Here is a 27,601-nt window from a genome sequence, read left to right as displayed (position 1 = left end):
CATCAGTACCGTGGCTTTGTTTATCTGGAAAAGATGATCACAAGAATAGCACTCATACCTCCTTTATGCCACACTTTAAAAACCAGGGTTTGATGTGGGTCCAGAAGCAGCTCTTTTGATAACCTGTGAGGAAAAACCAGCAATCACCATGAGTTAACTACAGGAACCTTTCACAGCATGGAATTTAGTATGGAACATCAGATTAGAGGCGTTTTCTTTAGACGTTCTCAAGAAGAAACCCAAGAAATGTTAGAAGAAGCAAAGAAAATTTTGTAAGGAGAAATTATGTCTGAAAATCCAGACTGGCATTCATTCAGTGGGTGTGAGACAAGCAGCCTCCAACAACAGACTGACAAGCAGCCTCCAACAACAGACTGACAAGCAGCCTCCAACAACAGACTGACAAGCAGCCTCTTCAATAATAAACCTTGAAGATGATGAAAGGTAAACATTTCTAATACTTAAAAAAGCTTGTTAAATAAACCTGAATATAAATGATGATTTTCTTTCTTCAAATGACATGAAAAATTTCACTCCTCACCGTGTGTGTGTGTGTGTGTGTGTGTGTGTGTGTGTGTTAGTCTTACTAAGTATTCCTGGCTAGCCTAAAACTTGTTGTGGCCTCAAATGCACAGAGATCCACCTGCCTCTGCTTTATCAGTCCTGGGATTAAAGGTACCACCAGGACTGGCAACTTTATATTTTAAAAGACAGTATTCATGTATGTATCTTATATAATGATTACATTAACCTTAGGTGATTTATGTCTTTGTTATTAAAACTGGTTAAATCTTCAAAAAACCTCATCTAATTTAGATTTTAAAGTTATCTATAAAATTATAGCTACCCTAAGATGAGGAATACGATGTTTTGGGATAACTTATTCATACAGCTAGTATATGTCAGGTCTGTGGTTGGTTCCAAAGACTAGGTTCTTTCTATTACACTAAAGGTCTTTTCCTTTACTGAGATTAATTCTCTACCTTGAATACTTGCCCCATTCCTGGCTTCTTCATATAAGTAATTTATGTATGCACTCTTGGGACACTTAGCCCTGGAGCTCTATTTCTGAGGCACACCCTCACTTCCACACTTAGCCCTGGAGTTTTATTTCTGAGGCACACCCTCACTTCCACACTGGCCTAAACCTTTCGTTCCGAGCCATCTTTCTACCAGCATCCATCTTACTTCTTTGACATCAAGGTCAAACTTGAGTACAGCCTTTAATGTCCGTGCTTCTTCCCAGGCGGATCACGATTTAACAGTAGAGAGAATTTTACTCATCTTCAACCCACAGCAAGGCAGGGCATATCTCTTGTCTCTCCCTGACTATTTTCTGACAATAATCAGAGCTAAAAGCACAGAAACAAGGGGCTGGCTGGAGAGATTGGCTTGGTGGTTAAGAGCACAGGTTGTTCTTACAGAAAACCTCAGTTTAATCCCCTGTACCCACATGGTAGTTCACAACCATCTGTAACCCCAGTTCTAGCAGAGCTAACATCTTCTGACAGGGACAGATATATACACGCAGGCAAAACATTCAAACACATAAACATTAAACAAACACTGAGACCAGGCAAGCAAGTGGCTCAGCAGGTAAGAGCACTTGTCTCCAAACCTGGGAACTCAAGTTGGCCCTGGTACCCACAATGGAAAGACGGAGCCAATTCCCAAAATTTGTCCTATGCCCTCCATGCACTTGCCATGGTATGTACACACACATACATGCAATACATTTTTTAAGAAACTAACACTGCAACAAACCTTTCAACCACTTGTAGCCATGAATTTATAAACACGAGGACTAAATAAAGTTCTGTTCAAACATTATTATATCTCTTATATTCTGGCTCTGAGTTTGTCTCTTGGAACCAAAAGTTGATTCTAAACAGTGATAAATATCAGAAAATACAAACCTTGACTGCTGTTGAAAATTCCAAATGGGTGAGTCGGTGTTTTCAACTACATGGGTATATACAGGAGATGGCTCAGTGGCTGTTGCAAAGGATACACAACAACTGGGCATGGACACTTTCCGCTCTGTCAAGGGGCTCCCTGAAAGAAAACAAACAGTGTGGATAACTGTATTTTAGAGCAGGACTTCTCAAACTATCTACTTAGGACCACTTTTTATCTGAGAAATTTGACTTGAGTGGACAGACATATAAATTTAAAAAAGGCACAGAAATCAGTATTTACTCAGAGAAAATTCTAAGAAGTTCATTTAAAAATAATTCTTTAAGGGGGCTGGAGAGATGGCTCAGTGGTTAGGAGCATTGCCTGCTCTTCCAAAGGTCCTGAGTTCAATTCCCGGCAACCACATGATGGCTCACAACCATCTGAAATGAGGTCTGGTGGCCTCTTCTGGCCTAAAGATATACATACAGGCAGAATATTGTATGCATAATAAATAATATTAAAAAAAAATAATTCTTTAAAGCACACATAAATTTACTGTTCATAAAAGATGAAAGCAATCTATATACTAGTGAGATGGACATGCTTGCGTTTTTACGTAAAGAATTAAATCTTGGTTGAATACTGAAGGATGTGGTTGATCTGGTTTATAATAGTCAATGCTGAGAATGCCCCTCTGTATAGACACACAGTACAAAACCGCAGAAGCATGTTTAGAGCCATTTCAGAAAAATGTTGGAAATTCTGTCCTAATTCCAAGTTGAAAAATTCATTAAAAGATTTTCATTTATTTATTTACAAAACTCAATTAAGCAATTAAGAAAAAAAACAAACATTATACTGCAACCCAGAGATAATATAATTTGATACATGCTGAGGAATGGTGATGAGAAAACATTAAACCTGTTTTTCACAGTTAAATGGTTGGGTGTTGTGGCACATGCCTTTAAATCTCAGCATTCAGAGACAGAGGTAGGTGAATTTCTGTGAGTTCAAGGCCAACCAGGGCTTTATAGTGAGACCCTATCTCAAAATAAAAAGCAGAAAACGTCGTATGCACTGTAACTCATAACATAGGTGTTCTAAAATCAGCTGCTCCTTGGCCTTGAGCAGTGACTAGATATACAATGAGTTCAGAACCAAGGCTACCATGAAGTCAAGCATTATAAGCTGCAAGAAATACCGCAGATTTGTTACTGCTTGAATTTTGAATGAATTCCTGGTCTCTGTAAGATCATAAACCTCTCATTGCTGTCAAATGCTCTGTGATTCCCACACTTAATTATGTAACCCATAAGAGGTGTGACCCACAGGTCAAGAAGCTAGGCTTCAGGTATCACAAAGTGCTGGGAGGGGCCTCGTTGGTGTAAGCACCTTTGCTCTTTGCTTGAGCTCCTCCTTCTACCTGACATGTTTTGTACCCCAGTCCCCCGCCCCCAAGCTGGCCTCAAATTCACAGTCCTCCTTCGTCAGCTTCCGTAGTCCTGGAGTTTCAGGACTCTGCCACCAAGCCTGGCTCACTAGTGACCTTCCTACTACCGCCAATTCACTCTAGCTCCTCCAGCTCTCAAGTCACTTCCCATAATAAAATTCCAATTTTAGATGTACATAGATCTTGCTTTGATCTTTCTCTGCTGCTGCTCCGCAGACCCAGCTTGAGCCTTACTTTTGAAGCTATTTGTAGAGGCAGGCAGTGATAAATCTGTCTGGTTCCCCAGCTCTCCTTATGAGTGAGAACTGGGTTTGTTCACATTTCTGCACAGAGTTGGGTTCTCTCTCTCTCTCTCTTACACACACACACACACACACACACACACACACACACACACACACACACCCGCCTTCTTAGGCTTTTTCAAGAGAGGATTTCTCCATGTAGGCCCTGGCTTTTCTGGAACTTGCTTTGCAGGCCAGGCTGGCCTCTAATTTACGGAGATTCACCTGCCTCTCCTTCCCGAGTGCTGGGATTAGAGGTGTGCACCACAACCACCAGGCTACCAAAACACTGTTTAAGGTATCCAGAAGGAATCATTATATCCTAACAACACACACTGAGAGCAGCTGAAGTCTGAGGCAAACCAGCTTTACAGCACTTAACCTCTTCACTCCATTTCCAGAATTTTTAAGTAGGGAAAGTATTTTATGCAAGGACAGCGCTGTTTCAGTGAGACTAACTCATATTTTAGATAACCCTTTATAAACGGTTTCCTTATACACTAAACTCATGCTAATGACACCTCTGAAAAATCAGGTAAGATAAGTGTCACAACGCAAGCCAGGAGGCAGGGAAGCCAATGACTGGCCTATCACACTTCTGGTGAGTTAGTAAGTAGATCTGCCATGACTGGCTGACTCCTCCACGGCTTCCCATCTTAATAGTTCTAACTAATTCCATTTAGTTAAGAGAAAGCTTGCTCTCTTAATATGAGCCAGTCAAAACCTTACAAAGGCCAGTTTTGTGTGTTAAAAATATTTCGTTCAGGGATGGAAAGATGGCTCAGCAGATGCAGGAGCTAGCTACACAAGCCTGACAACCTGAGTTTTACCGTAGGTACTCACTGAAAGCTGGGATATGCAGCTATAACTCAGCACTTCCCCAGTGAGATGGGAGCCAGAGCCAGAGTTAGAGTTGCTGGCAAGTTCATGGGCCAGCTAGCCTGGAGCACATCACAGAGCAGCACCCGAAACAAGGAGACACCCTGCCTCACTGACCTCCCTCAACACGGTGGGATGTGAGACCCAGTTCCCCAACGTCCTCTGACCTCCACATGTGCACTGTGGCATGTGCATACAAGCAGGGATACATAGAATATAAAAAGTTAAAAAATAAAAAGATAGTATGGTTCTATGAATTTAGCATTAATTGACATTTCTGTACCAAATGTGCACAACCTGAGTCAGATTTGGTTTGATCTGAGGAGAGAGACAGACAATGCAGAACATCTGTTCTCCAGTTCTAGCGCACATTGCCTCAAAGCATTTCACCTTTGTTCTTCAGCTGCCTCGTGTCTTGTATAATATAAGAACATAAATAAGATTATTGAGGCTGACTTTCTCTTCTTTTAAGACAGGGCCTTGGGCTGGAGAGATGGCTCAGTGGTTAAGAGCATTGCCTGCTATTCCAAAGGTCCTGAGTTCAATTCCCAGCAACCACATGGTGGCTCACAACCATCTATAATGAGGTCGGGAGCCCTCTTCTGGCCTGAAGGCATATATTGTATACTAAATAAATAAATATTAAAAAAAAAAAGACAGGGCCTTGATATGTTGATCACGTGGCTCTGAACTCCTGGAATCAAGCAATTCTCCTGCCTCAGCCTCCTAGTAGCTATGACTAAAGACATGTGCCACTGTACTGGTCTCAAAGCTGCTACATTTTGTTTTTTGAGACAGGGTTTCACTGTGTAACTCTGGCTGTCCTGGAACTCACTTTGTAGAACAGGCTGGCCTCAAACTCACAGAGATCCGCCTGCTTCTGCCTCCTGAGTGCTGGGATTAAAGGAGTGTGCCACCACTGCTGGGCTCAAAGCTACTTCTTAAAGGAGGGCTCCCCAGAGATTCTGTAACAAATGCTCTTGTATTTTTAGAACCACAACTATAGTGGGGACCATGGTAAATTTGTAGCTGTCCCACGTTCAAGCTTTAGGGTTGTCTGGAAATCATCAGCATGACGCTTTTTACAAAGAAACCATTCATTCCATTCCAAGGCTCAAGTTCAGGCACAATTAGAATGCTGTTGGAGGCAGGAGCAAATCCAATGTGACGCTGAAGCATGTAAATGACACGGAAGCTTGACAAGGTGCGCCAGTGTACAGAGAACACATACCCCTCAGCCCCATGTTCTTACAAGACAGAAGTAGAGAAGACTCTGATGAAATCATATGATCATGTTTGATAGTTGAGCAAATGAGAAGTGGGTTCGCTCAAGGTCACAAGTCAGTTACAACTCAGCTAGGGCAGGCACAGTCCTCCAGTTCCCATTCTGGAGCCCTATCATGCCATCATGCAGAGGGCTCATGTCTGCACTTCCCCGACCTGGCAGGTGCACACATGTTTATGATGGAAGGACTATGTGGAATATCTGAATACAAAGGCAATCTCTGAAAGTCAAGTATCTACACTGATGTGCCATTACCTGGCTGTTACAAGAGGCCAAGTAACAAGTGATTACAAGTTAACTCAGTCAGAAATGCGAAAGGCTGTGCCTCATAGTCACAGAGCAGACTATATATGTTAGCTGTATCGAGAGGGACAGGAAACGAGGAAACAGAAAAAAGTGACATACTCCCTGACCCAAGGACTAGAACCAGAGACAGTATTAAGTACAAAATAGTGTGACTCAGTGTGAGAATGTAGCACGTTACAGGACATCTTTGGGTGCACAGAGGCAGGCTTATTGCTAATGGGTGTGACAGGGGTAAGCTTCAGAGTGTGGCATCAATTTAGCCGGCTCTAAGGAGCTGCTGAATGTGAGTGAACGTGGCAAGAAATGAAGCTGGCACGGCTGCTGAGGCCAGATGGGCAAGATTTTGTGTGCTATGTCACCAGGGTGGCAAGTGATAGAAAACCAACCAAGTATTTTAACCAATGGAGAGACAAGGTCAGATGTGCTGGCCAGACATACAGCCTAAAGAGGGAAGGTAACAGCAAAGCAAAAATCTTAGTGGTGATGCCAGGCGAATGAAGGTAGGGAGGAGGTTGTTTTCCTTTGCAGTCTGGTAAAGTGTTTGGACTTCTTTGTTTAATAGTGTTTCTTTAAAAATGTATGATGCAAAACACCTAGGACTATAAAGAAATCTAAGTATACTTGTAGCTATCAAAACTTAGAACTCAGTGATATAAAAGTACACGTTTTATTAGTAAGACCTAGATGTAGCCCATAAGTGCTATAAGTTCAAATAACTCGTGAGAATAAAACAATATTCTAAGATCCTACAATGACACATGATGTTTGTGATTTCTGTGGCTGTCAACATTGTAGGCATTGCTCTTAATACAATTTTTTTTTCTATCTAGTGTCACCAACTCCCAGTTTTCCTTATAAATCTTCTGGGGACATAGTGCTAGTAACCCCTAGTCATAGTCCTAGTGCTAAGAACCCACTGAGGACCTAAGTGGGCAGAATGGAGGAGGAGGGAGAGGTTGTGAGACATTTAAAGAAGAAAACTATTTATTTGATGTGGACACTGGATGGTGGATAAGGAAGAGAGAAGCACTGAGGGTGACACCTGGATTGTTGGACAGCAGTTTATGATCTGCAGCATTTATACAATTGGTAAAGTTGGCTTTAACCTCAGAAAGGCTTTCTTGTTACTTCAACCTTTAGGCTTGTAAAATATAATTATCGATGAAGAAGATTAACCATCCTTGTAGGTCCTGGCATAATCTGAAAGCTCTGTGAAGACAGAGAGCACCGCAGGGAACTGGACGCCTGCTTTTGGGTAAGTCTGCAGAGCATACCTTTCAAGCTCAAGTGCATGGCTCTCTCCACCAGGATGCTGACTGCAAAAGTCCCCTCCAACTCGGAAGGGCCCTCCTGGGCAGGGCACACCTCAGCTGCAGCGCTGTTGCAGCTGACCTGGGTGGAGGCCGGAGTCTTCTGGAGGACACAGGGTGGAGACAGCTGGAGCTCATCGCTCTTTCTGGGGAGTTGCTCAGACTCACTGTGGCTGCTGCAGTCCATGGAGTCCAGATCACGAGTGGGCTCAGTGAGAGGGGAAAGAGGGGAAAGAACCACGTGAATTCGCAAGGCAGCTCCTGAGAGGTCGGAAGCATTTCTTCCAAACAGAGGATACACACCTGCAAGAGAATGGAGGCAAATAAGCCTGGGTGACAGAAAACATCTCTCGAGGGCTGCTTATGGGACCACAGGTCTTAACACACCAATTTCCAAAAAGAATCTGAAGTTGGCATATGTAAAAATTTTGTCTCTGCCCCTACAATGTCCAGCTATATCCAATATTACATAGTGACATTTCTGATTTGAAGCCAGAACCAAATACTTTGCAGTCAGGCAGCATTGCTATGGAGAGAATTCACACCAAGGGGCACCAGGTAAGGACAAGAGGAGGCCATCTTCTCTTCTGCATGCACACAGGCTTCTACTCTTAGATCTCTCCCCATTGGGGAGCTATCCAGTGCTCACATCAGCCTCTTTACCATCTGAGTACAACCTGGCAACACCCCCCAGGGTTCACTGAGGGGAGGCAGGAGGCAACAGCAGAGGAAGGGAGGCTAAGGGTACTAACAGCTGTGTCTTTTCTGTGCTAGAATTTCAGAGGGGTCAATGGAGCTGCCAGCATCGTTCTCCTGATAATCAGTGGATTTCAACTTCATTGGCTTGCTGGATCTTAAACTGAGATTTTACTTAGAGTAGAAGGCATCAATAATTCCTTCTGGATCTTTTTGCTAGATTCATTCCTATTCAAGGAAAAAGATGTTACTGTCATAGATGGCAGTAAGACAACTTTTTTTTCCTCTTTATAGCCTCTTTTCTTCCTATACAAATTACCATGACTCTTGCAAGCAGAAAATGACAGTCATTATGAGAGGAAAAATGCCCACATGCAACCCAGTTCGTCCTTACCCTCATATGGAAACAGGTTGGATAGCTGAGTGATGGGGATGACACATTTAACAAACACATTAAATGTATAAGGCTCTTGTTTAAGTGGATACAAACCTTACAGTAGTGGGATATAGAAACATATGTCAGACACCGACAATCTGCAAAGTTTAATAGTCTCTTTGGAAACTTAATAAAAAAGGAGTATTTGTGATGGAATTCTGACCCTTGACCTATATTCTGTGTTCCAGATCTATTTTCTTCAGTAGTGAAGTTAAAAGTCTATCTAAAAAAAAAAGTTAGATCAAGTGAGCCTGGCTCACTTCAAAAACCTTTTCTGTAGCTTCTATGAGGTGACCTGAACTGGGCTAGATAAAATAGGCCATGTAGCATTTGAAGAGATACTTCATAGGGCCAGACTTAAATCTACTGGGTCCAAAAGGAGCCCAAGAATTTGGACAATCACCCAGACTCACTCATTTCTTATTTTTTTAGATTGGGCTGTCTGTCCAACACAGGTTAGAACCTCAGGCCTATAACCCCAGCACCTGGGAAGCTGAAGGAGGACTGTGAGTTCAAGGCCAGTCTGAGATACATCACAAATTCTGCTCCAACATAGGATATATCTTAAAACCTTGTTTCTAAAACACCAAGCAAACAAGCAAACAAAAAACCTGCACCCAAACCAAAACCACATACCAACAGCAAAAGTAAAACAAAACAAAACCCCCAAGGATCAGAGGAGCAAAAGCCAAGCTGAAGAAAACAGAGTCAAGCCCTCATTTCTTTAACTCTTCAGAGCAGGGAAACAACCTCTACAGGAGTGTTAAACTGAGTCATGTCTGAACAGAAGCTAGTCAGGGGCTGCTGTGAGCTCAGCAGGTGGAGTGCTTGCCAGGCTCACAAGAGACAAGACGTGGTGGTCCTTGGCTACACAGTGAATTTAAGGTGATGTTGGGCTACGTGACATGAGCCGCAACAACGAAAAGAACTTAGTTGGCTACCTTCAATTCACCACTGTTCTGATCGCAGTGCTTTGTAACCTGTGTTCCCTGAGACCTGGCTGGTCCAGGTTACTTACAACATCTGCAATATACCTAACTGCTCCACACCTCTGTATCTTTAGAAAATCTTTCTTAGCCAGGCATGCTGGCACATGCCTTTAATCCCAGCACTCTGGAGGCAGAGGCAGGTGAATCTTTGTGAGTTTGAGGCCAGCCTAGTCTACATAGTGAATTCCAGGACAGTCAGGGGTATGTATAGAGAGAGACCTTGTCTCAAACAAAAGCACTGTTCTTTTCCCCTTTCCCTGGCTTGCTCCTAAATCCCAAATCATTTCGGCTGAGATTCTGTCCTTTGATCAACTTTAAGGACCACGAACCCTCACAGTCCCACCAAACCACTGAGAACACCCTCTTTTTAGTTCTTATACTTCACATTCATTGTTTACGGTTGTAGTCTTTATTAGAATATAAACACAATTAGGCTAGGAACTAATTCTTACTCATATTTGAGTTCCCAGGGCTAATATATATGCAATAAGCACCAATGAATGCTTGAAACAAAAGGACACAGTGCATTCCATTTGTAAAATGTAACTTTTCCACTCTGCCTTACGCACCAGTTTAGAACCATGCAGTTCTCTTTACAGTTCCAACATGTGCTCAGCCGAGAGGGAGAATATTCTGAGAAACATTCTGACAAAAAAAAAAAAAAAAAAAAAGCCGGGCAATGGTGGCACACGCCTTTAATCCCAGCACTCGGGAGGCAGAGGCAGGTGGATCTCTGTGAGTTCGAGACCAGCCTGGTCTACAGAGCTAGTTCCAGGATAGGCTCCCAAGCCACAGAGAAACCCTGTCTCGAAAAACCAAGAAAAAAAAAAAGTATCCTCGGCAGGTATTCTTTCCAATTAGGAGTTAAACTATCACCCTTAATGAGCAATCACACAGGCTCTTCCTACACATGTGTTAAACGTAGTCACTGAGATTCACTCAACCACGTTCTACACATGATAACTGAGTGTGTATGATAATATAGGTACTATAGTTACGTGTTCAGATCTGATGACCTTACGCTGAGAGACGGTACCCAAACAAAGAGTTAGCCCTGAATGTTCACTCACCACTGACAGTCAGTGTCCTTGCTGATTTTTCCCCAAGTCTGGACAGGTCTACATAGGCTGAGCCGATCCAGCTGTCAGTCTGGTGTGGCCTCTCTAAATTGTCATTGCCATAAGCTCGCCACACTTGGATCTCTAACTTTTCTTCCCTGAAGTACCAAAGCAGTGACTGGCTCCGAGTGACTTCTGCTCTTTTGGATGCCTTGAAAGTGATCAGGACCTGGTTTCTGTTTGTAGATTCCTTAGGCTTCCGGAGAGGGGTCCAAAAGGCTTCTTGAGTGTACAGTTTGTAGCGAAGATAGAAGTATGTATTCTTATGAATGTTCTTGTGGCCAGGGAGCAGCACACAATGGACAGGAAGCCAGAGTCGTGGGGTGGAGATGGTGACAGTGGCTGGCACCTCTTCTTCCATCTTGACAAGATCCTTCAGGCTGTTGTTAAAGGTCCAGCCCAACAGCTCAGCAGCTTCCAACACCCGCTCTCTATCTCCAGGATGCGTGAAGGAAACAGAAAGCTCCAGGCCTCCTACAATCTTCTGCATATACTCCAGGTCCTGAGGCAGGCCTTCATCTTCTGGCAAAATGACAGGATACCATCCTGTGATCCCTTATTGGGAAAAGGAAAAGACTTCTAATCCTTGTCTTCAAAGAGAAAACACACATCCTCTTTATAATTCAAATTCCCCTACTACCCCAGCCCAATGCTGAATAGAAAACATACCCACATGAGTTGGGAGCCAGTCTTTCTCTCATCACTGAGAGGCAATGCGACTCCAAGGATAGGAAGGATAAGGCAGGAATTGGAAGATCTGAGTTCTTTGTTTGATTGAGACCCCAAACTAGCGGTTTATTCTGCATAAATCATTAATGTCTCGTCTCATTTCTATATGGTGCACATGGGTAAATTCACACTGCTCTTATTTACGAAGTTTTTATAATTGCTGAATGAAACAATGGTTAAAGTGCTATAGAAAAATGAAATGTTACCATGGCATCGCTAGTGCGAAGGAAAAGGAAAGGAACAGAAAGTCAAGTGTTCTGGGGTCTAGTTCCTGAACAAATAGCTGTATGTATTCGTTCATGCCTTTATATGGTTATCTTCATTCCATCTGTAGTGGAGGACAGGAGAGTGAAAATAACCGGTGAATGCTGACTACATTTCAAGTTCTGCTACTCAACAGCTGTGTGGTTTTGGCAAATCAACTTCTTTGAGTCTTTTGTTAGTCAAATGTATCCTGCTAGAGGTTTGTTGTGAGGCTCAAATAAACCTGAGGAAATATGTTTATTTCACAACATGCTATATATGCAGAGACACAGCTATTGTCACCATCACCAGCACCATCTTTCCTAGAGTAGGGTGAATTTGACCTCTGCAGTGTTTGGGACAGACCTTCCAATGCCTGAGAGAACTCTGAGGAACCTGGGTGCATCCACAGCATGTCTCTGGGGGCAGGCTTCCTTGTGTATTTTGCATGGGAGGTGGACAGGATTACCTCATCAAGGCAGCATCAGCATGCGATTTCTCAGGATCCTTACCAGATCTCTTGACCAGTAGGTCTTTTGTTGGAACTTTTACTACTCCAAGAAGATAATCCTTGCACGACTGGATACTGGCTATATCACTGACTGTTAAGTGAAGCAAAAATGAATAATTATTGGTGGGCTACTGTGGTTTCCTAGAACACCTCATTTCTACACAGTGCTGAACTGATACATCAGAGATTATCTTGCTTACATCCTAGTCAGTCTGACTTTCCTTTTGCAGGCATACGGGAGAGTATGCAAACCTCAATGAGCATAGGTCTACTTTTTACTTAGGTTCACCCATCAACATCTGAACACAATTGCTGTTTCTTTCTACATTCTTGTATACATATTTCACATGCTTATTTTCACTATGCCCTTTAGAAGTTGTAATTATTATGCGGTGACGCACACCTTTAATCCCAGCACTCAGGAGGCAGAGGCAGGCGGATTTCTGTGAGTTTGAGGCCAGCCTGGTCTATAGAGTGAGTCCCAGGACAGCCAGGGATATTAAACTGAGAAAACTGTCTCAAAAAACAACCAACCAAAAAAAAAAAAAAAAAAAAAAAAAAAAAAAAAAAAAAAAAAAAAAAAAAAAAAAAAAAAAAAAAACGAACAAAGATTATGACCCCACTTTTCAGTTTTTCAGGGTATCACCTAGGAAGGAATATACCATCCACAGCAGGGGCCTCATTTGATTCTGAAAGTGATGGTCATTCAGTGCTTACCTGACTTGGTATTTTCATGATAGATTGCAAAAATAATTTCTGCATATTCCAATAGCTCTGCCAGGAAACAGGCTTCTCCACTACAGTGCTGAGTCACCAGGTTACAGGGGAACTCAATGTGATGGGAGAACTCAGGGCAGAAGGAACAGGCCACAGGGCGGGTTCGGCGCTGCTCCCCCTTGGGCAGGAAGGAGAGATGCGTGGTGACAGAAGCATTGACTCCGACGGTGGCACTAAACTGTACAGCAGGCTCCTGCTCAGCCAAAGCCCTGCAGGAGGCAAGAGAGGAGTGAGAAGGAGACACTACAACATCATTAGAAATCAGCTTGCATACCCAGGAAATAGCTCTGCTACTTTAACAAGATCTGAGCATGCTTAACAACACTTGTCTATCTAGGCTTGTCTATCTTGGCCATGCCACAATGAGCTTTCATAGTAACCTTGGTATGACGGGATATTCACATAAAGTGGCCCTAAAGAGGAGTATACACCAAGGAGGTTCATGGGGTAACAATGTGGACATTGGAAAAAATACTAAAACTTGTTATCATGTATACTAAAATTTCCTTATATTTAATAATGTATTTAGCATATTAATACTGAAGTACCTAAGATAATTTATATATATATAATTAAGTCTACCCTAACTTGAAAATATGCTAACTTTTAAATTTAAATGCTCAATTAAAATTGCTTAGACCACTGCTACTGATACTGGGAAATTCTAAAGTTTTAATGTAAGAAGTAACCTGATTAAAAACTGCCCTGAGGAGCTGGGATAAGGTTACTCTGTCACCACGATAAAGTAAGAAAAAAAACTAGACTTCTCTGTAATCTTATCTAAGAACACACCAAAGGCAAGATCACTCTGTAAACCTAACACTCCTGGCTCACACTGCCTAAAATGGATGTCTTTTGTAACTTAACGAGCTCAAATGTGATTCTAGTCTTGCCTTCCCTCCTTCTAGATAAAATGAAGAAAACCAGTGCAGCAAAGTCTTGCTCCTTTGAGCCCTTTCCTAGATCAGCAAATCCCAGCTGGATGGTATGCATCCTTAGTGGCATCTTCTCAACTAAGATGCCTTTTGCTTCTCTATGGGGATTACTTTCTGACATTGTGATGAGCAGCAGACCCAACTTCGGAATACTCCTTTACACTGTGTGAATATGTCACTGTGAGTGGTTTAATAAAAAACTTGACCGGCCAATAGCTGGACAGGTAGAGGTTAGGTGGGACTAGCAGACAAAAGGACAAAAGGAGAGCACGAAGAAGAGGAGATGTAGAGGAAGCAGAATAAACAGAAAAGGGACATCAGGAGGGGAAATGTGCTTAATGTGTTCAGAAGCAAGAAGCAGACCGGTGGCTGGAGCTTCGGAGGAAGCAGAGGTTACAAAAATAACAGATGTGGGCCCTTACAAAACTGCAAGGACTGTGGCTATTTTTTAATAGACATATATATGGTCAAGGTTGGAGTTAGTTTTAACAGGTCATCAGTCACTATGCTGAGAATAGACGTAAGCACACAGCATGGTTTGAGGGTGCAGAGCATAGCCTTGGCAGGAGGGGGCTAAGGTGGGCAGAACACAAAAGTTGTTACAAAGTGAAGAAATGGATTTGCAATAACAGTACCAAGAGTCTTCATGCAATTTCCTGAAATTCTGAAATGCTTTCTTAACAGAAAGTCATAGTGAAATGAAAATTTTTCACAAGACAGTCATTCACCTGGGAGCATCACACTGGACAGACCGCACCACAGGAAGGTCTCAGCCAGTCACCCAGGTGGGAGCATGCACTGGGCAGACCGCACCACAGAGAGGTTTAAGAAGCACTTTTCTGAGGTGGACTTACTTGGCTGCTGCCTGCAGACCACAGGCTCTGATAATCTGGACAGAGATGGAGACGGTTGGGGCAGCAAGAACTCCCTCTGTTGTTCTTGGGCTACGTCGGTACCTCAATTTTTTTTTCTTCTATTTTGTTTTTTGTTATTTTTTTTATTATTTTTTTTAGTTTGGTTATTTTTTTTTTTTTTTTTTTTATTTTTTTTTTCCTTTCTATTAGTTTTTATTTTTTTTATTTCTTTTTTTTTTTCTTTTGTTTTTTTTTTTTGTTGTACTTTGTATTTCATTAATTTTTTTTTTTTCTTTTTTTTTTTTTTTTTTTTTTTCCTTTTTTGATTTTTTTTTTTTTTTTTTTTTTATTTAGATTTCATTTTTTTTTTTTTTTGTTTCTTATTTTTTTTTTCTTTATTTTAATTTTTTTTTTTATTTTTTGTTTTTTTTTTTTTTGTTTTTTTGTTTTTTTTTAATCCCAGCACTTGGGAGGCAGAGGCAGGCAGATCTCTGTGAGTTCGAGGCCAGCCTGGTCTACAAGAGCTAGTTCCAGTACAGGAACCAAAAGCTACAGAGAAACCCTGTCTCGAAAATCAAAAACTTTGGTTTTAGCAGATACTCTTTAACAAGTGTCACACAGTAACTTGACTTAGAAAGTTAATTCTGATAATTTTGCAGTTTGAATTGCCTTTCTGGAAACCATCAGTTTGTAATACTATTTAAATGCCAAATTAAGCTCTTTCAAGTTTTGTCTGTCTGTCTGTCTGTCTGTAGTAGGGGTCAGAGGACAATGTGAGGGAGCTGGCTTTCTCCTTTCATCACGTGGGTCCTGGGACTGACTAGGTTATCAGAGTTGGCAGCAGGGGCTGAGTCATCCTGTTGGCCTTAATTTAATGTTAATCTTCTCCTGTGGCTGGAGAGATGGTTCAACAGTAAGAGCATTTGTTGCTCTTGCAGAGGGCCCGCTTTCAGGTCTTAGATCCATGTGGAGGCTTCAAACTGCCTATAATTCTAGTTTCAAAGGATCTGACGTCCTCTTCTGACCTCTGAGGGTACTTCATGCATTAGGTTCACAAACATATGGACAGGCAAATACCCATACACACATAAAATAAAATAATTTTAACTTCCACATATGTTCCATGGCAGGTGTGTCCCTCTGCACATATGTATGTACACATACACCAAAGAAAGTTTTTTAATCTCCCTTAGAGTCAATTTCCAATCCAAGCTAATCATATCCAGAGTCCCACTTCTGCTCATGTTGGCTTAGAATAATTTTCTAGGGTACCTATAAATTACTTAGCATTTATGCTATGAGGGCTTTTTAAATGCTTAAGTGTTCAAGGTAAAATGAGACAAGCATCATATGTACAGAGTCCACAGAACTATGAGTTTTCTAAAATTACATGCAAAATTTGCTATATTCTACACTCATCTTTCTAAAAGAGGGTGAAACTCACAGCTCTCATCAGAGACTCAAAAGCGTAAATACCCCAAGTGAGGAATAATTAATTCAACAAGAAAAAGGTTATTTATATACAATGATGAAAAGTCTTCAATTACCTGAGGGCTGGTTCTTCAGTTCTTTACTGTTCTCAAATCTGGGGGTTAATGGAAGATTAAAGTTCTGCATTCCCACATCTTCACGGTGCTGCATGGTTACCATGGCACAAATCCTTGATAATGGCAAGGTTCCTTTGGCAACCATCTGGTCCCTTACATTAGGATAATAGTATCTGAAAACCACAAAAGCACAAAACGCCAGCTGCTCCAGTGATCAGTTCTCAGTAGCTAGTTACCTTTGGAACCCAGCTGTCTGGACTGGCAGGAGATACTGCCTGTTACACGGAAACAACCTTATAAATCCTACCTCAGCTCAGGATGACTGCAGCTTTCTGCATGAGGATCTGCATATGCCTTGGGTCCTCTCAAAACGTCCACCCTAGAGCAGCACAGGTGGCTCTAGGAGACAGTTTTCCTCTTCCCCATGACTCACCTGTGTTTCTAGGCCGATGACAGTCTATTTGCACTAGGATGAGAACCTGCTAGAACCCACTCTACTTTCTTTTCATGTCAAACTAATCCATTCTTAGATCATAAAGCTGTATCATCAGAGCTAGGTGGTTTGAAAGATCTATTTTTTCCTGATTGCAGAAGGTATTTCTGTCATGTGACAGTACTGTTTATGATCCTATTTTTCCTTCCTTTACATTTCTTTGTATTCTCTTAATCATTTTAGTAGGTTTCCTAGAGGTGTAGATGCGCGGGCAAGGTTGACATCTACAATCAGGCCAGCATTCTTTCTGGAAATCTACCAGTGATTGTAACATTAAGTGGATTCATGATTTGTGAAGACTATTTTTCTAATGGTGGGTAGAAGTGAGTTTAGAAGTGAGGAGAACAGCTGGAAGGTTGTTAAGAGTAGTTAAGCCTCATATAATAAGGACCTGAAGTAAACCAAATGGTAAGAGAATACCAAAAATGGGGAATGCATTGCATAAAGGACAGTAGGGAACAACACTAATGCAATTTTTCTCTTTGCTCAGGAGAGCCTAACATATAAATCCCAGACACAAGCTACTGTCAAATACAAAGGACACAAAGCAAGGAAGGGCGTCCTACTTCTTATAACAGTTCCGCCTGACCAAGGACAGGGCATGTCCTTCCTAAGCAAGGGGACTGGGTTGTCCATACTGTACCTGCACCAGACTTCAAACTGGACTCCACCTCCAGACACAAGCCCCTGGGAGGAGAAGGCACTTAGCAGGAGCCTTTGCACTGGAACTTCAGTTGGCAGCAGGAGAGAGTGATGGTGCTTGCTATTAAAGATGGGATCTGGGACACACAGTGTGGTTGAAGTTCTAAAGGGCTTCAGAGTAATTCCTTTGGGAAAGAAAAGCAGTTGAGAATATCTAACACAGAAATAGCTGTATTTGCAGCACACTGACTTACAGACATCACATTTAATCCTATCCTCATGATAGTTCTGTGAGAAAAGATGAGGATATGGATACCTTGTAGATATTAAAGATAGTAGCTTCCAGATTTGCTACAACCTGCATCTTCGAGCTGGGTTACTCCTAGCATTTCTATGGTTATGGTACAGTAAACGTACCATGGTAATACTGGACAGATCCCTTTTCTGGTGAACAGTATATGAATATTCAAATTTTCCATATCCTTTCAAACAATTACTAGTCTCTTAAACAAATATACCTGTCTCTATGAGTAAGAGTTTTCATGAAGGTTTAGATTTGCATTCTTTAAAAGATTGATGATGCCAAATGTCTGGCTATAATTTGTCTCAAGTTTCAAGTGCTGGAGACTCAGTCCTTAGTGTGGCTATCTTGTGAGGTGGTGGAACCTTTAGAAAGCAGGATTTGGAGAGGAGTCCTTAGGCCACGGATGGTACTTCTCTCAGGAGGGTTAATGCTACTCTTCTGGACTAAGTTCTTCCAAGAATAAGTTTGCATAAAGTAATGCTATTCCATGGGCTTGGCCCTTCTAGCTTCCTGATTTGGCTTATCCATCATTCTGACACAGCCAAGTGGGTCTTCAGTAGAGGCCAAATCAATGTCACCTCCAAAATGGAGCTAAATTGATCTTGTTTATTTTCTGAAAGTCCCAGCCCCAGACATTTTGTTGTATCACCAGAAGAGACTAATAGAGTGTTGTTTTTTGTTGTTTTTGTTTATTTTTTTGTGGTAAAGGAGTTAATCTCAGGAGTTTATATATGCTAGGTCTAGTACAACTGCTGAGCTACAACACCAAATTGTTTATTTTGAGACGGTCTCACACCAAGTTGTCCAGACTGACCATGAACATGATCCTCCTTCCTCAGTTTTACTTTATTTTTGAACTAGGGCTCAAGTAGCATAGGCTTATCCTCAAACTTGCTATGCAGTCAAGGACGACCTTGATCTTCTGATCCCCCTGCTTTAACCTCCCAAATGCTGGGGTTCCAGGTGAGCATCACCATGTCTGACTTATGTGGTGCTGAGAATCAAACTCAGGATTCTGTACATGCTAGGCAGGCACTCATTCTATCAACTGAGCTACATTCCGAGTCCTGATTTTAAAAAAAAAAAATTTTTTTAAGAGTTTGTAATATATTCTGTACGTAAGTCCCTTCTTTGAACACTAAAGTAATACTGAATCTGCTAGTCAGACATGCAGAATGATGAACAATGCTTCCTATCAAATGAGAACAAACAAGGCAAAACCCTGAATTCTTGTGTTAGTTCTTGGAGATGATCAGAAGCTGGAGATAGAAAGGGTAAGGCAGTATAGTCAAAGACACTCTGGCTCTTGGTCTAGATCTTTTTTTTCCCCTTTCATTCTTTCTTTCCTGAGATGGGATCTCATAAGGTAATCCTCCTGACTCAGACTCCCAAGTGCTGAGATGAACAGGTGTGTACCACCATGCTTGACCAGGGCTGGAATACTGTATCTGGCACTTGTTAATGAGTTGGTTCCATGCAAGCTGCTTAATGCTTCTGAAGATTGTTTTCTCTTTTGCAGAAGAACAGAACAGAATCTACCTAGAAAAGTAGTTTGGCTGGGCGGTGGTGGTGCATGGCTTTAATCCCAGCACTCAGGAGGCAGAGGCAAATGGATCTCTGTGAGTTCGAGGCCCACCTGGTCTACAAGAGCTAGTTCCAGGACAAGCTTCAAAGCTACAGGGAAACCCTGTCTCGAAAAACCAACCAACCAACCAACCAACCAACCAAACAAACAAACAAACAAATAAATAGTAGTTTGTCGGGTTTAAGATTATGATCTACATGAGATAGTTATGTGGACATTTTTTCCTCAGGAACAATAGTCCAGCATCTTCAATTCCCTAAAGTATTCATATTGACTTTACAAAGCATGACTACTACAAAATATCAACACATACACAGACACACACACAGACACACACACACACACGAGTAAGCATGTAAATAAGGACTAATATGTAAATGACTGGCAAAGGGTACACAGAAATTCTTTGTACTATTTTTATAAGTATTCTTTAAATCTAAATCATATCAAAATAAAGATTATATGGATCCATGTTTGGCTATTTGTTTCTACAATAGAAGTACCGAAACAATGGTCAGAAGACACCTGGAAGACACTTTGCTTGAGAAACCTTGTTGAAACCTTCCAAAACCAGAGATTAGGGAAACCCTGGCATATTTTTCTAACTCAACACAAACAACAAAGTGCACCAAGAAAAAGTAAAGTGCATGAATGTTACTCCATGTTATTAATGTTCATGAAAATGTACTATGAATACTATGACCATGTCAAAAAAAAGTAGTTAAAAAGCAAAATGAAAATTTAGACCATATTTTATGTTACATGTCCACATAACTTTATCCCTAGGTATGATTGGGAAAAACTAACAAGACAGACAACTCTACTCAAGAAAAACACAGTTCTTAAGTACATTCAATAAAAGACTCAAGCATGATTGAGAAGATGTGGTCTCCCAGCCTACCATTTTCAAGGAAGTCAGGTCCTTGGAGCACACTGGGTTGGGAGTCTTGGAATGGAAAGTGGTACTGGATGTAACAATCTGCTTCTCCCCAGACTGTTGTCTGAAGGGGCACGAGCCCTTTGACCATCACCACATGGAACTCAAAGTGGTGCTCCATCAGTTGGTTTCCTTGGCCTTCCGGCTACGAAATGAAACAGATACTGGTGAGCTTTAAAGACGAGCCTGTTTAGAATACCCTTGCTTGACTATGAAGAAACCTAACAGAAATCTATGTATAGCTCCCACGACTGCTCAGTGTAAGCAGAACAAGCAGGATTTACCCTACACCGTAAGACTGAGTCATATTAGGAAGTCCATAAATAAGATTCTGTGCATGAGTGAAACAGGAGGATGGTCTCACTCTCAACAAATGATGAAAATGAAGGTGATAAAATTCAGCTCTCAGAACACGGGATAGGGCATTACTTTCTTAATAGGAAAAAGAATATGTGTTTGAAGCACCAGGTGTTATTACTTCTAAATAAGTTGGGGATAATGCTGAGACTTGGGGAAGTAGTGAACACATGGTTGCTAAGGGTATTATTTCATAACCACTACTGGTGTGCTTATTGAGTGTTTACCATGAGCCAGGTACTCTATCCACACTTCCCTTGTATATGCTGGTTAACATGCATGACTGTTAACTACAGCCAAGCTCACAAGCTCCCTGACCCTGCAGCCAGAGTTCTTTAGCTCTACCTTACACAGCCTGAGCAGACACTAGAAAACAGTTAACAAAATTTTTCAAAGGATGAATTCAGGGTTCAGCTAAGAGTGGGACTACTGGTTTTAAATAACACCTAACTACAAATCCAATAAATCTAGAGAAGATTGCATTAAGTATTTGTTTTGAAACCCAAAAGCAGCGGGGCGGTGGTGGCGCAAGCCTTTAATCCCAGCACTTGGGAGGCAGAGGCAGGCGGATCTTTGTGAGTTCGAGACCAGCCTGGTCTACAAGAGCTAGTTCCAGGACAGGCTCCAAAACCACAGAGAAACACTGTCTCGAAAAAAAAAAAAAAAAAGTCTGAAACCCAAAAGCATATGTAAGCAATACTGGTTCAAAGAGCTTCCTTTGAGAAATAGAAAACTTATAATTTGATCCCTGGAAGAAAAAAGTGGCAGAGAAGCACTCTTAAGAGTCGTGGCAGCTGTTAAATTTGGCCATATGGCACTAGAGCAACTTAACAATTGATCCTGCAGATGGAGAACTGGATGAATAACAGTGTAAGAGGGACACAGACGTGTGGATATTCAGCCATAAAGGCAAAATTTCCTCTGTGGATGTACCCTAAGAATCATGTTCTAACTTTCAGTATGAATTTAATAATTTCTGAGTCTATATTGCAAGCTGAGGAACAACACCACCTGAAAAGACTTGAGAATATTATAGATTATTATTTATCTGTGCTTTTCATGTAATTTTCAGTTAGCAACTTATGACTCCAGAAAATTAATACAGTGACTTTGATTCTGTTTCACCACCTACTAAAAAATGTCAAAACTCACGGTACACAGATATTATAAAACTAAACACGGAAACGCAGGCCAGTATACCTTCTCAATTGTGCAGCAATGTATAAAATAAATTACTGCTTGGTTATTAGTGAAAAACAAGGCATTTCACTGTTACTACACCGACTTCGTCAATACACAGGGATTTTACAGTCTTTTACTTGGGTCTCTCTCAAGTAAATCGTCTCAAGACGATTTAGCACATTGGAGGATTAATACCTGGTTGTCCGAACAGTTCTTCTTCTTTTTTTTTTTTTTTTTTTTTTTTTTTTTTGTGATACTGAGACCAAAACCAGAGTCTTTTACACATTAGGTAAGTTATTAAAGATTTATTTATTTATTTATATTTGACGTGTTATGTTTGTGTATCTAAGTATATGTATGTACCTACATGTCTACAAAGTGTTGGATCCCCTAGAAATGGAGTTATGGGAGTAATGAGCTGTCTGAAGTACATGCTGGGAACTGAACCTGGGACTTCTGCAAGAGCAGCAAGTGCTCTTAACCACTGAGCAATCTCTCCAGTTACAAAAGTCTTCTGTGTGTGTGTGTGTATGTGTGTTTTGAGACAAACGTTCATGCAGCCCAAGTTAGCCTTGAACTTACTACATAGCCAAGGATATTCTCTGAGTGTTTGAGTCTCCTGCCTTTACCTTCCAAGTGCTGGGATGATGGATACTTGGCTTTGTGGAGTTTTGGTGACAAAACACAGGGTTCATGAATGCTAGGCAAGCACTCTACCAATTGAGCTACATACTCAGCATACTAGGTTAGTTCTTTATCAATGAACAGTATTTCTAATCCTAGGTTTTGTTTATAAATTCAATGAGCTAAGAGTGATATAAAGACCACTTAAAATATATTTAAAATATAAGAGAAGAATACCAATGACTCTTCTGATTTAAAACAAGCACTTGTGGGGCTGAGGAAAGGGCTTAGTGTGGTGGGCTGTGGTTGTAATCCAAGTGCTAAAGAGGCAGAGAGGGCTGGAATGATGGCTCAGTAGTTAGGAGTCTGCACACCCTTACAATAGCTCACAAAATCTGTAACTCCAGTTCAAGTCTGATGCCCCTTTCTGGCACCAGGCACAAACACAAGGTACATAGATGTATATGTATATACAATTGAAACATCTTACATATAAGATGAAAATATTATTAAAAATTAAGATAGAGAGCAATAGAGAACAGTCAGTGTTGGCCTCTGGCCTCCACCTGCACACACGTGTGCACATACCCCAATACATATATACCATACACACACACACACACACACACACACACCTGAAAGGAGGGCTCCTGAAGAATGACACCTGAGTTTAAGTACTGGCACTTACACACATGCACTTACACAAATAATGTGAGCATGCGCATACATATCTTCCCCATACAAAATTAAGTACAAGTAAGTATAAAGTAAATGCAAGTTATACTGTTTACTGGAGCCTTTCACTGGGTAATGGTTTCACTAAAATGTGTAAGAGAAAATGAGACAGTTTTCTGTGAACCATAATGTTAGGTCATTACCATAGGAACAGATGCTACAGGTGGCTGGTCCAGGAAATGGGCTGGCCTAGGGCTGAAGGGAGGGAGTGTTCCTTCTTCATTCTTTAATCTTTGTAGCATCATTATCTGATCTGAAGAACCCATGGCTAAAAAGACTCGAAGGCTCCCATTTTTGTGGCCTGAGAACACATCAATCACAGGCATATAGCTGTCGACAGCAACAACTGGGTACCTGGCATCAAGCAGCAGGCGAGAAATCTTGGGATCTCTAGGGAGTAAGACATTGTGAATGAACAACTAGCAGCTATCAGTCATGTCAGACTTGCTTACTTGGCTCATTTTCTCAGTTTGTCAGAAACGGATTGATAACCAGAAAAATAAATTAGTGCTTTTAAAAATATGATTCTGTTAGTAACCAAACTAAAATTACAAGGCAGGAAAATTCAGTCTGCAGTAAGTACAGGGCTACAAATGAGTCCAGGTTATCCAAGTCCACCGTCTGCAATGGAACAGTACTTCAGAGGGAACTTGCTGAATTTCATTATTTTATACAGTCCATGTGGTCAACTAAGAAAGGTGGATCTCACAGTCTGAAAGCACCAATATCTACTAATCATTAACCACACAGAAGCACTAAGCATTTCATAGTGTTTTTAACCCATTTACACTGCAAAAGTTGGTATTAACTATTATTAGCAGGTAAGAAAATCTTATTCAAAAGGTTAAGTAACTTAGCTAAGCTAAACAGCCAGCAGGGATTCAAGTTGAACTAGGATTCAACTACTGACTCTTCTGATTATTTTTTAGTTTTAACTAATTTATGGATGCACGTGTAGCTTGGGAGCATGCACATATGTCTGCACGTGCACATGGAACCTGGAGGTTGTTGTCAAGTTTTTCCTTGATTGATATTATTTTGAGATAAGGTCGTTACTGAACCTGAAGCATCAATCTGGCAAAGCCTGGCTAGCCAGGAAGCTCCAGGATTCCCCTGCTTCTACCCACACAGTGCTGGGTTTACAGATGCATGCAATGGTACTGAGAATAGAATTCAGGTCCTCATGCTTTTGCAGCAAGCACTGTGCCAGCTGAGTTACCTCCTAAGCCCCTTATTTATCATCACACTGTTCTACCACTGAGTTATACCTCCAGTCCTGAACTATCTGATTGTAAACCCAAATAATTTTCTTTTACCAGGCTGGCTCTTGGTGCTGTCACTTACTTGCTATATAGGCTTAAATCACCAATTTAACTTTTTACAGCCCGATTTCTTATTTGTAAAATATAGGCTATGAGACTTCTATAAGAGAGTTGTTAGGACTCATATAAAAAGTCAACTAAGGTACTTGATACACAGTAAATGCTCAGTAATTGTTAGTTACTGCTGTTTTGTACTTGATCAGCAAAGGATGGGATCTACTGGGATAAGAAGGGAAGCGAAGGGAGGATAACAGATCAGATGAATTTCACAACTAGAAAGAGGTGATGTGTGTGGGTGTGATGTATGTAGTGTGTGTGTATTAGCAGTGGTGGTAGTGAGCTGAAAGGCTAGAACAGATATTGACACCCATGGTTTCAGCAGTATTCCTCAGCCTTGTTATGTTCGAAGTTACCATCATAAATACTTACCTATCTATTCCTGCAAGGCAAACGCATGCATTTTCTCACTAGATCCTCATGACTGCTCCACAAGTGAGAAAGTGGACCCAGTATCATCCTCATTTTAGAGATGAGGGAAAAGAAGCCAGAGACAATGAACTCTCAAAGTTACAGTACAACTTTCTTCATTTGTAAAATAAGGACCATGATAATACTTCATGAGGTTACAATGAAGCTCGAGTGAGATAATGCACATAAAAATGTTGACTGTAAAATTTACAACAGAGCCATGCTTAGTGCTAAAGCAATTAAAAATCTGCCCTTTGAATCAAACAGAAAAGGAAGTTTGTAGATTAAATGTAACCAAGTTAATCAGGGTTTTACTAATTATTAAAAAGATGTACATACAGTTAGCAAATCTCAACTTGTTAACTTGTTACAGAAATCTTGAGAACAGTTGCTATGAACCACACTGACATTTCATGATGGAGAAGTCAACCATCAGCTGGAAGGCTAACTCTGGCAGTAGAGCTTTGGAGTAGGGTGGACCCCAGGGCCAGGCTATCTAGTTATAAGCCTGGTTCTACTCTTACACTGTATGCAACACACAATTAACTCCTCTGAATTCCTAATCACTCTTCTACACAATGCATCAGAGGTTGCTATGAAATCAAATGCTTTAAAGTCCTAAGGCTCTTAACAAACTCCAGAGTAGGATCTGTGTGTCAGCTTTACAAAAGAACAAAGAGCAGAAAGTTTGTGAACCTAAGAAAGGCCTTTGGGACCAAAAAGAAAAAAAAAATCCGGGCGATGGTGGTGCACGCCTTTAATCCCAGCACTCAGGAGGCAGAGGCAGGCGGATCTCTGTGAGTTCGAGACCAGCCTGGTCTACAGAGCTAGTTCCAGGACAGGCTCCAAAGCCACAGAGAAACCCTGTCTCGAAAAACTAAAAAAAAAAAAAAAAAAAAAAAAGGAAGGCCTTTGGGAGATTCTACTCAAGCTTGTATACTCAAAGATATATATATATATCTTCAGTCTATATGAAGTTAGAGATGAAGAATAAAGAGTACTCCTATTTACTTGAATGACATGTAAAATTGATGGAGAGGGAGTTTCACCAGCCCGAGCAGCTTGTCCTGTCCTGGGCTCCGCACCTTGTTCCAAGTTTCAATTATCATCACATTGTTCTTAAGTCTTTCCAGGTATCTGGAAGACAGTGAAACGGGAATCACCTGGGGAGAACAATCAGGAAAAAGAATTTCCACCACTGAAACAATTAATTAGTACTTTTACTCAACAAGTGTTGACTGAAAGCCCATGCGCACACACAGTACTATGCTGAAGATATTAAAATACAATCCAGTCTGTATCCTCACAGAAACACGGTCTACTGTAAGAGACTAATACATACAAAAGACATCTACCAACCAGTAGGGGTTCTCTCTGATGACAGGGTCCATGAAGGGACACAGAGCAAGTTGTCAGGCATGTCAAATATGGTGCCTACCCAACTCACCCAACCTTTCTTCAGGTAAAGCGATCACTTTTAAATCCTGCTGGAAGACATGTTATTTTTAATTAAGTGTATGTGTGTATTGTCAGTGTTTGGGTACATGCACGGAGGCTGGAGGCCTGGAAGTTATAGGCTATTGTGAGCTGCCTGATGTGGGTGCCGGGAACCAAACTCAGATCCTCTGTAAGAAAACTGCATGTTCTCATCAAGAGTCATCTCTCCAGCTGGAGAAAGAGCTTTGAACCCTTTATCAAAGCATTGCCAATCCAGTGCCTAGACAACACTTAATAAAACAAATAAAAAACCAAAAACAACCTCTGTTTAACATGTGTCATAACAAATAGCAAAGCCATCTATTCATCTGGATTTTTCATTTAAAATTATTCTAGATAAAGCTAGATGGTAGTGAAGTATGGATTAACAGTTAAGAGTAGCTCCATTAAATTAATAGTAGTGGCAAGAGACCACCAATTTGAAGGACCTCGAGTGGTAGGACATCTTTGAATTCTTATTTGCACATTCTTACAGAATATCTGGTAAAGACTAGGCAATGCTAGTGTAAAGGCGCTATAGACACACCCAGGTGCTGATGTCCAGCCTGGAGGGAAAGGTCTGACTCACACAGAAGTATTGATTTGGAAGTTACATTCACAGAATGAAGATGAAGCTGTGGGAATCCACATGTCCACAGGAGAACAGAGAGACTAGAATTCTAATTGTGGGAGGCTAACACTTAAAGCTAGAGAAGAAAAGGGAGTGTGCTGCAGCCTCCACCTTTTCCCACTGGAGGGCTGCCTGCCAAACGTACTCAACCCTTCCAAGGAAGATAAGCTAGGTTTTCTCTTGGTCTTAAGACTGAAATCGATCAGCTGTTAAGTCAGGAAAAAAAAAAACCAGAGTAGCTTGCTGTGGGTGTAGCTCAGTGGTATAGGACTTGCCTAACACGCACAAGGTCTTAGGTTCAATCATCAGTGTCAGCACTAAAGAACTAAATTCTACAGAAGAATCAAGAGATGGATATTAAAATAGAGAATAAATGAGAAGAAATACATAACTAAAAAACTGAAGAACTTAGAGACAGGAGAAAGCTGGGGAGTTGAAGACTTTACCTGATACTTTTAAAAGAAGCAGAAAGGAAGAGAATCTAGAACTTGGGCAAACAGAGACAACAGAAACAAGCAGAGATCAAAACTTTGGGCAACATTACTCCTACAACAACATAGCACACCAGACAGCGACCAAAGCTTCTTCCAGTATGCA

General features: G+C 41.1%; 1 protein-coding gene across 1 annotated transcript in view; it reads right to left on the bottom strand.

Annotated features, from left to right (window-relative positions):
* C2cd3 (C2 domain containing 3 centriole elongation regulator) overlaps positions 1–27,601 on the bottom strand; it is a 98,022-nt gene that overhangs the window by 23,472 nt on the left and 46,949 nt on the right. Inside the window, 12 exon segments of the mRNA XM_050154456.1 lie at positions 59–123; positions 1,917–2,055; positions 7,378–7,716; positions 10,605–11,207; positions 12,137–12,226; positions 12,853–13,121; positions 14,702–14,817; positions 16,226–16,421; positions 17,385–17,568; positions 20,174–20,354; positions 23,251–23,497; positions 25,909–26,060. Coding sequence (XP_050010413.1) covers positions 59–123; positions 1,917–2,055; positions 7,378–7,716; positions 10,605–11,207; positions 12,137–12,226; positions 12,853–13,121; positions 14,702–14,817; positions 16,226–16,421; positions 17,385–17,568; positions 20,174–20,354; positions 23,251–23,497; positions 25,909–26,060 — 2,581 coding nt within the window.

This window comes from Alexandromys fortis, unplaced genomic scaffold, assembly GCF_014885135.2.
Source record: "Alexandromys fortis isolate MF-2015 unplaced genomic scaffold, M_Fortis_MF-2015_v1.1 scaffold_77, whole genome shotgun sequence".
Classification (NCBI taxonomy): Eukaryota; Metazoa; Chordata; class Mammalia; order Rodentia; family Cricetidae; genus Alexandromys; species Alexandromys fortis.
This window is presented reverse-complemented; position numbering and strand designations above follow the sequence as displayed.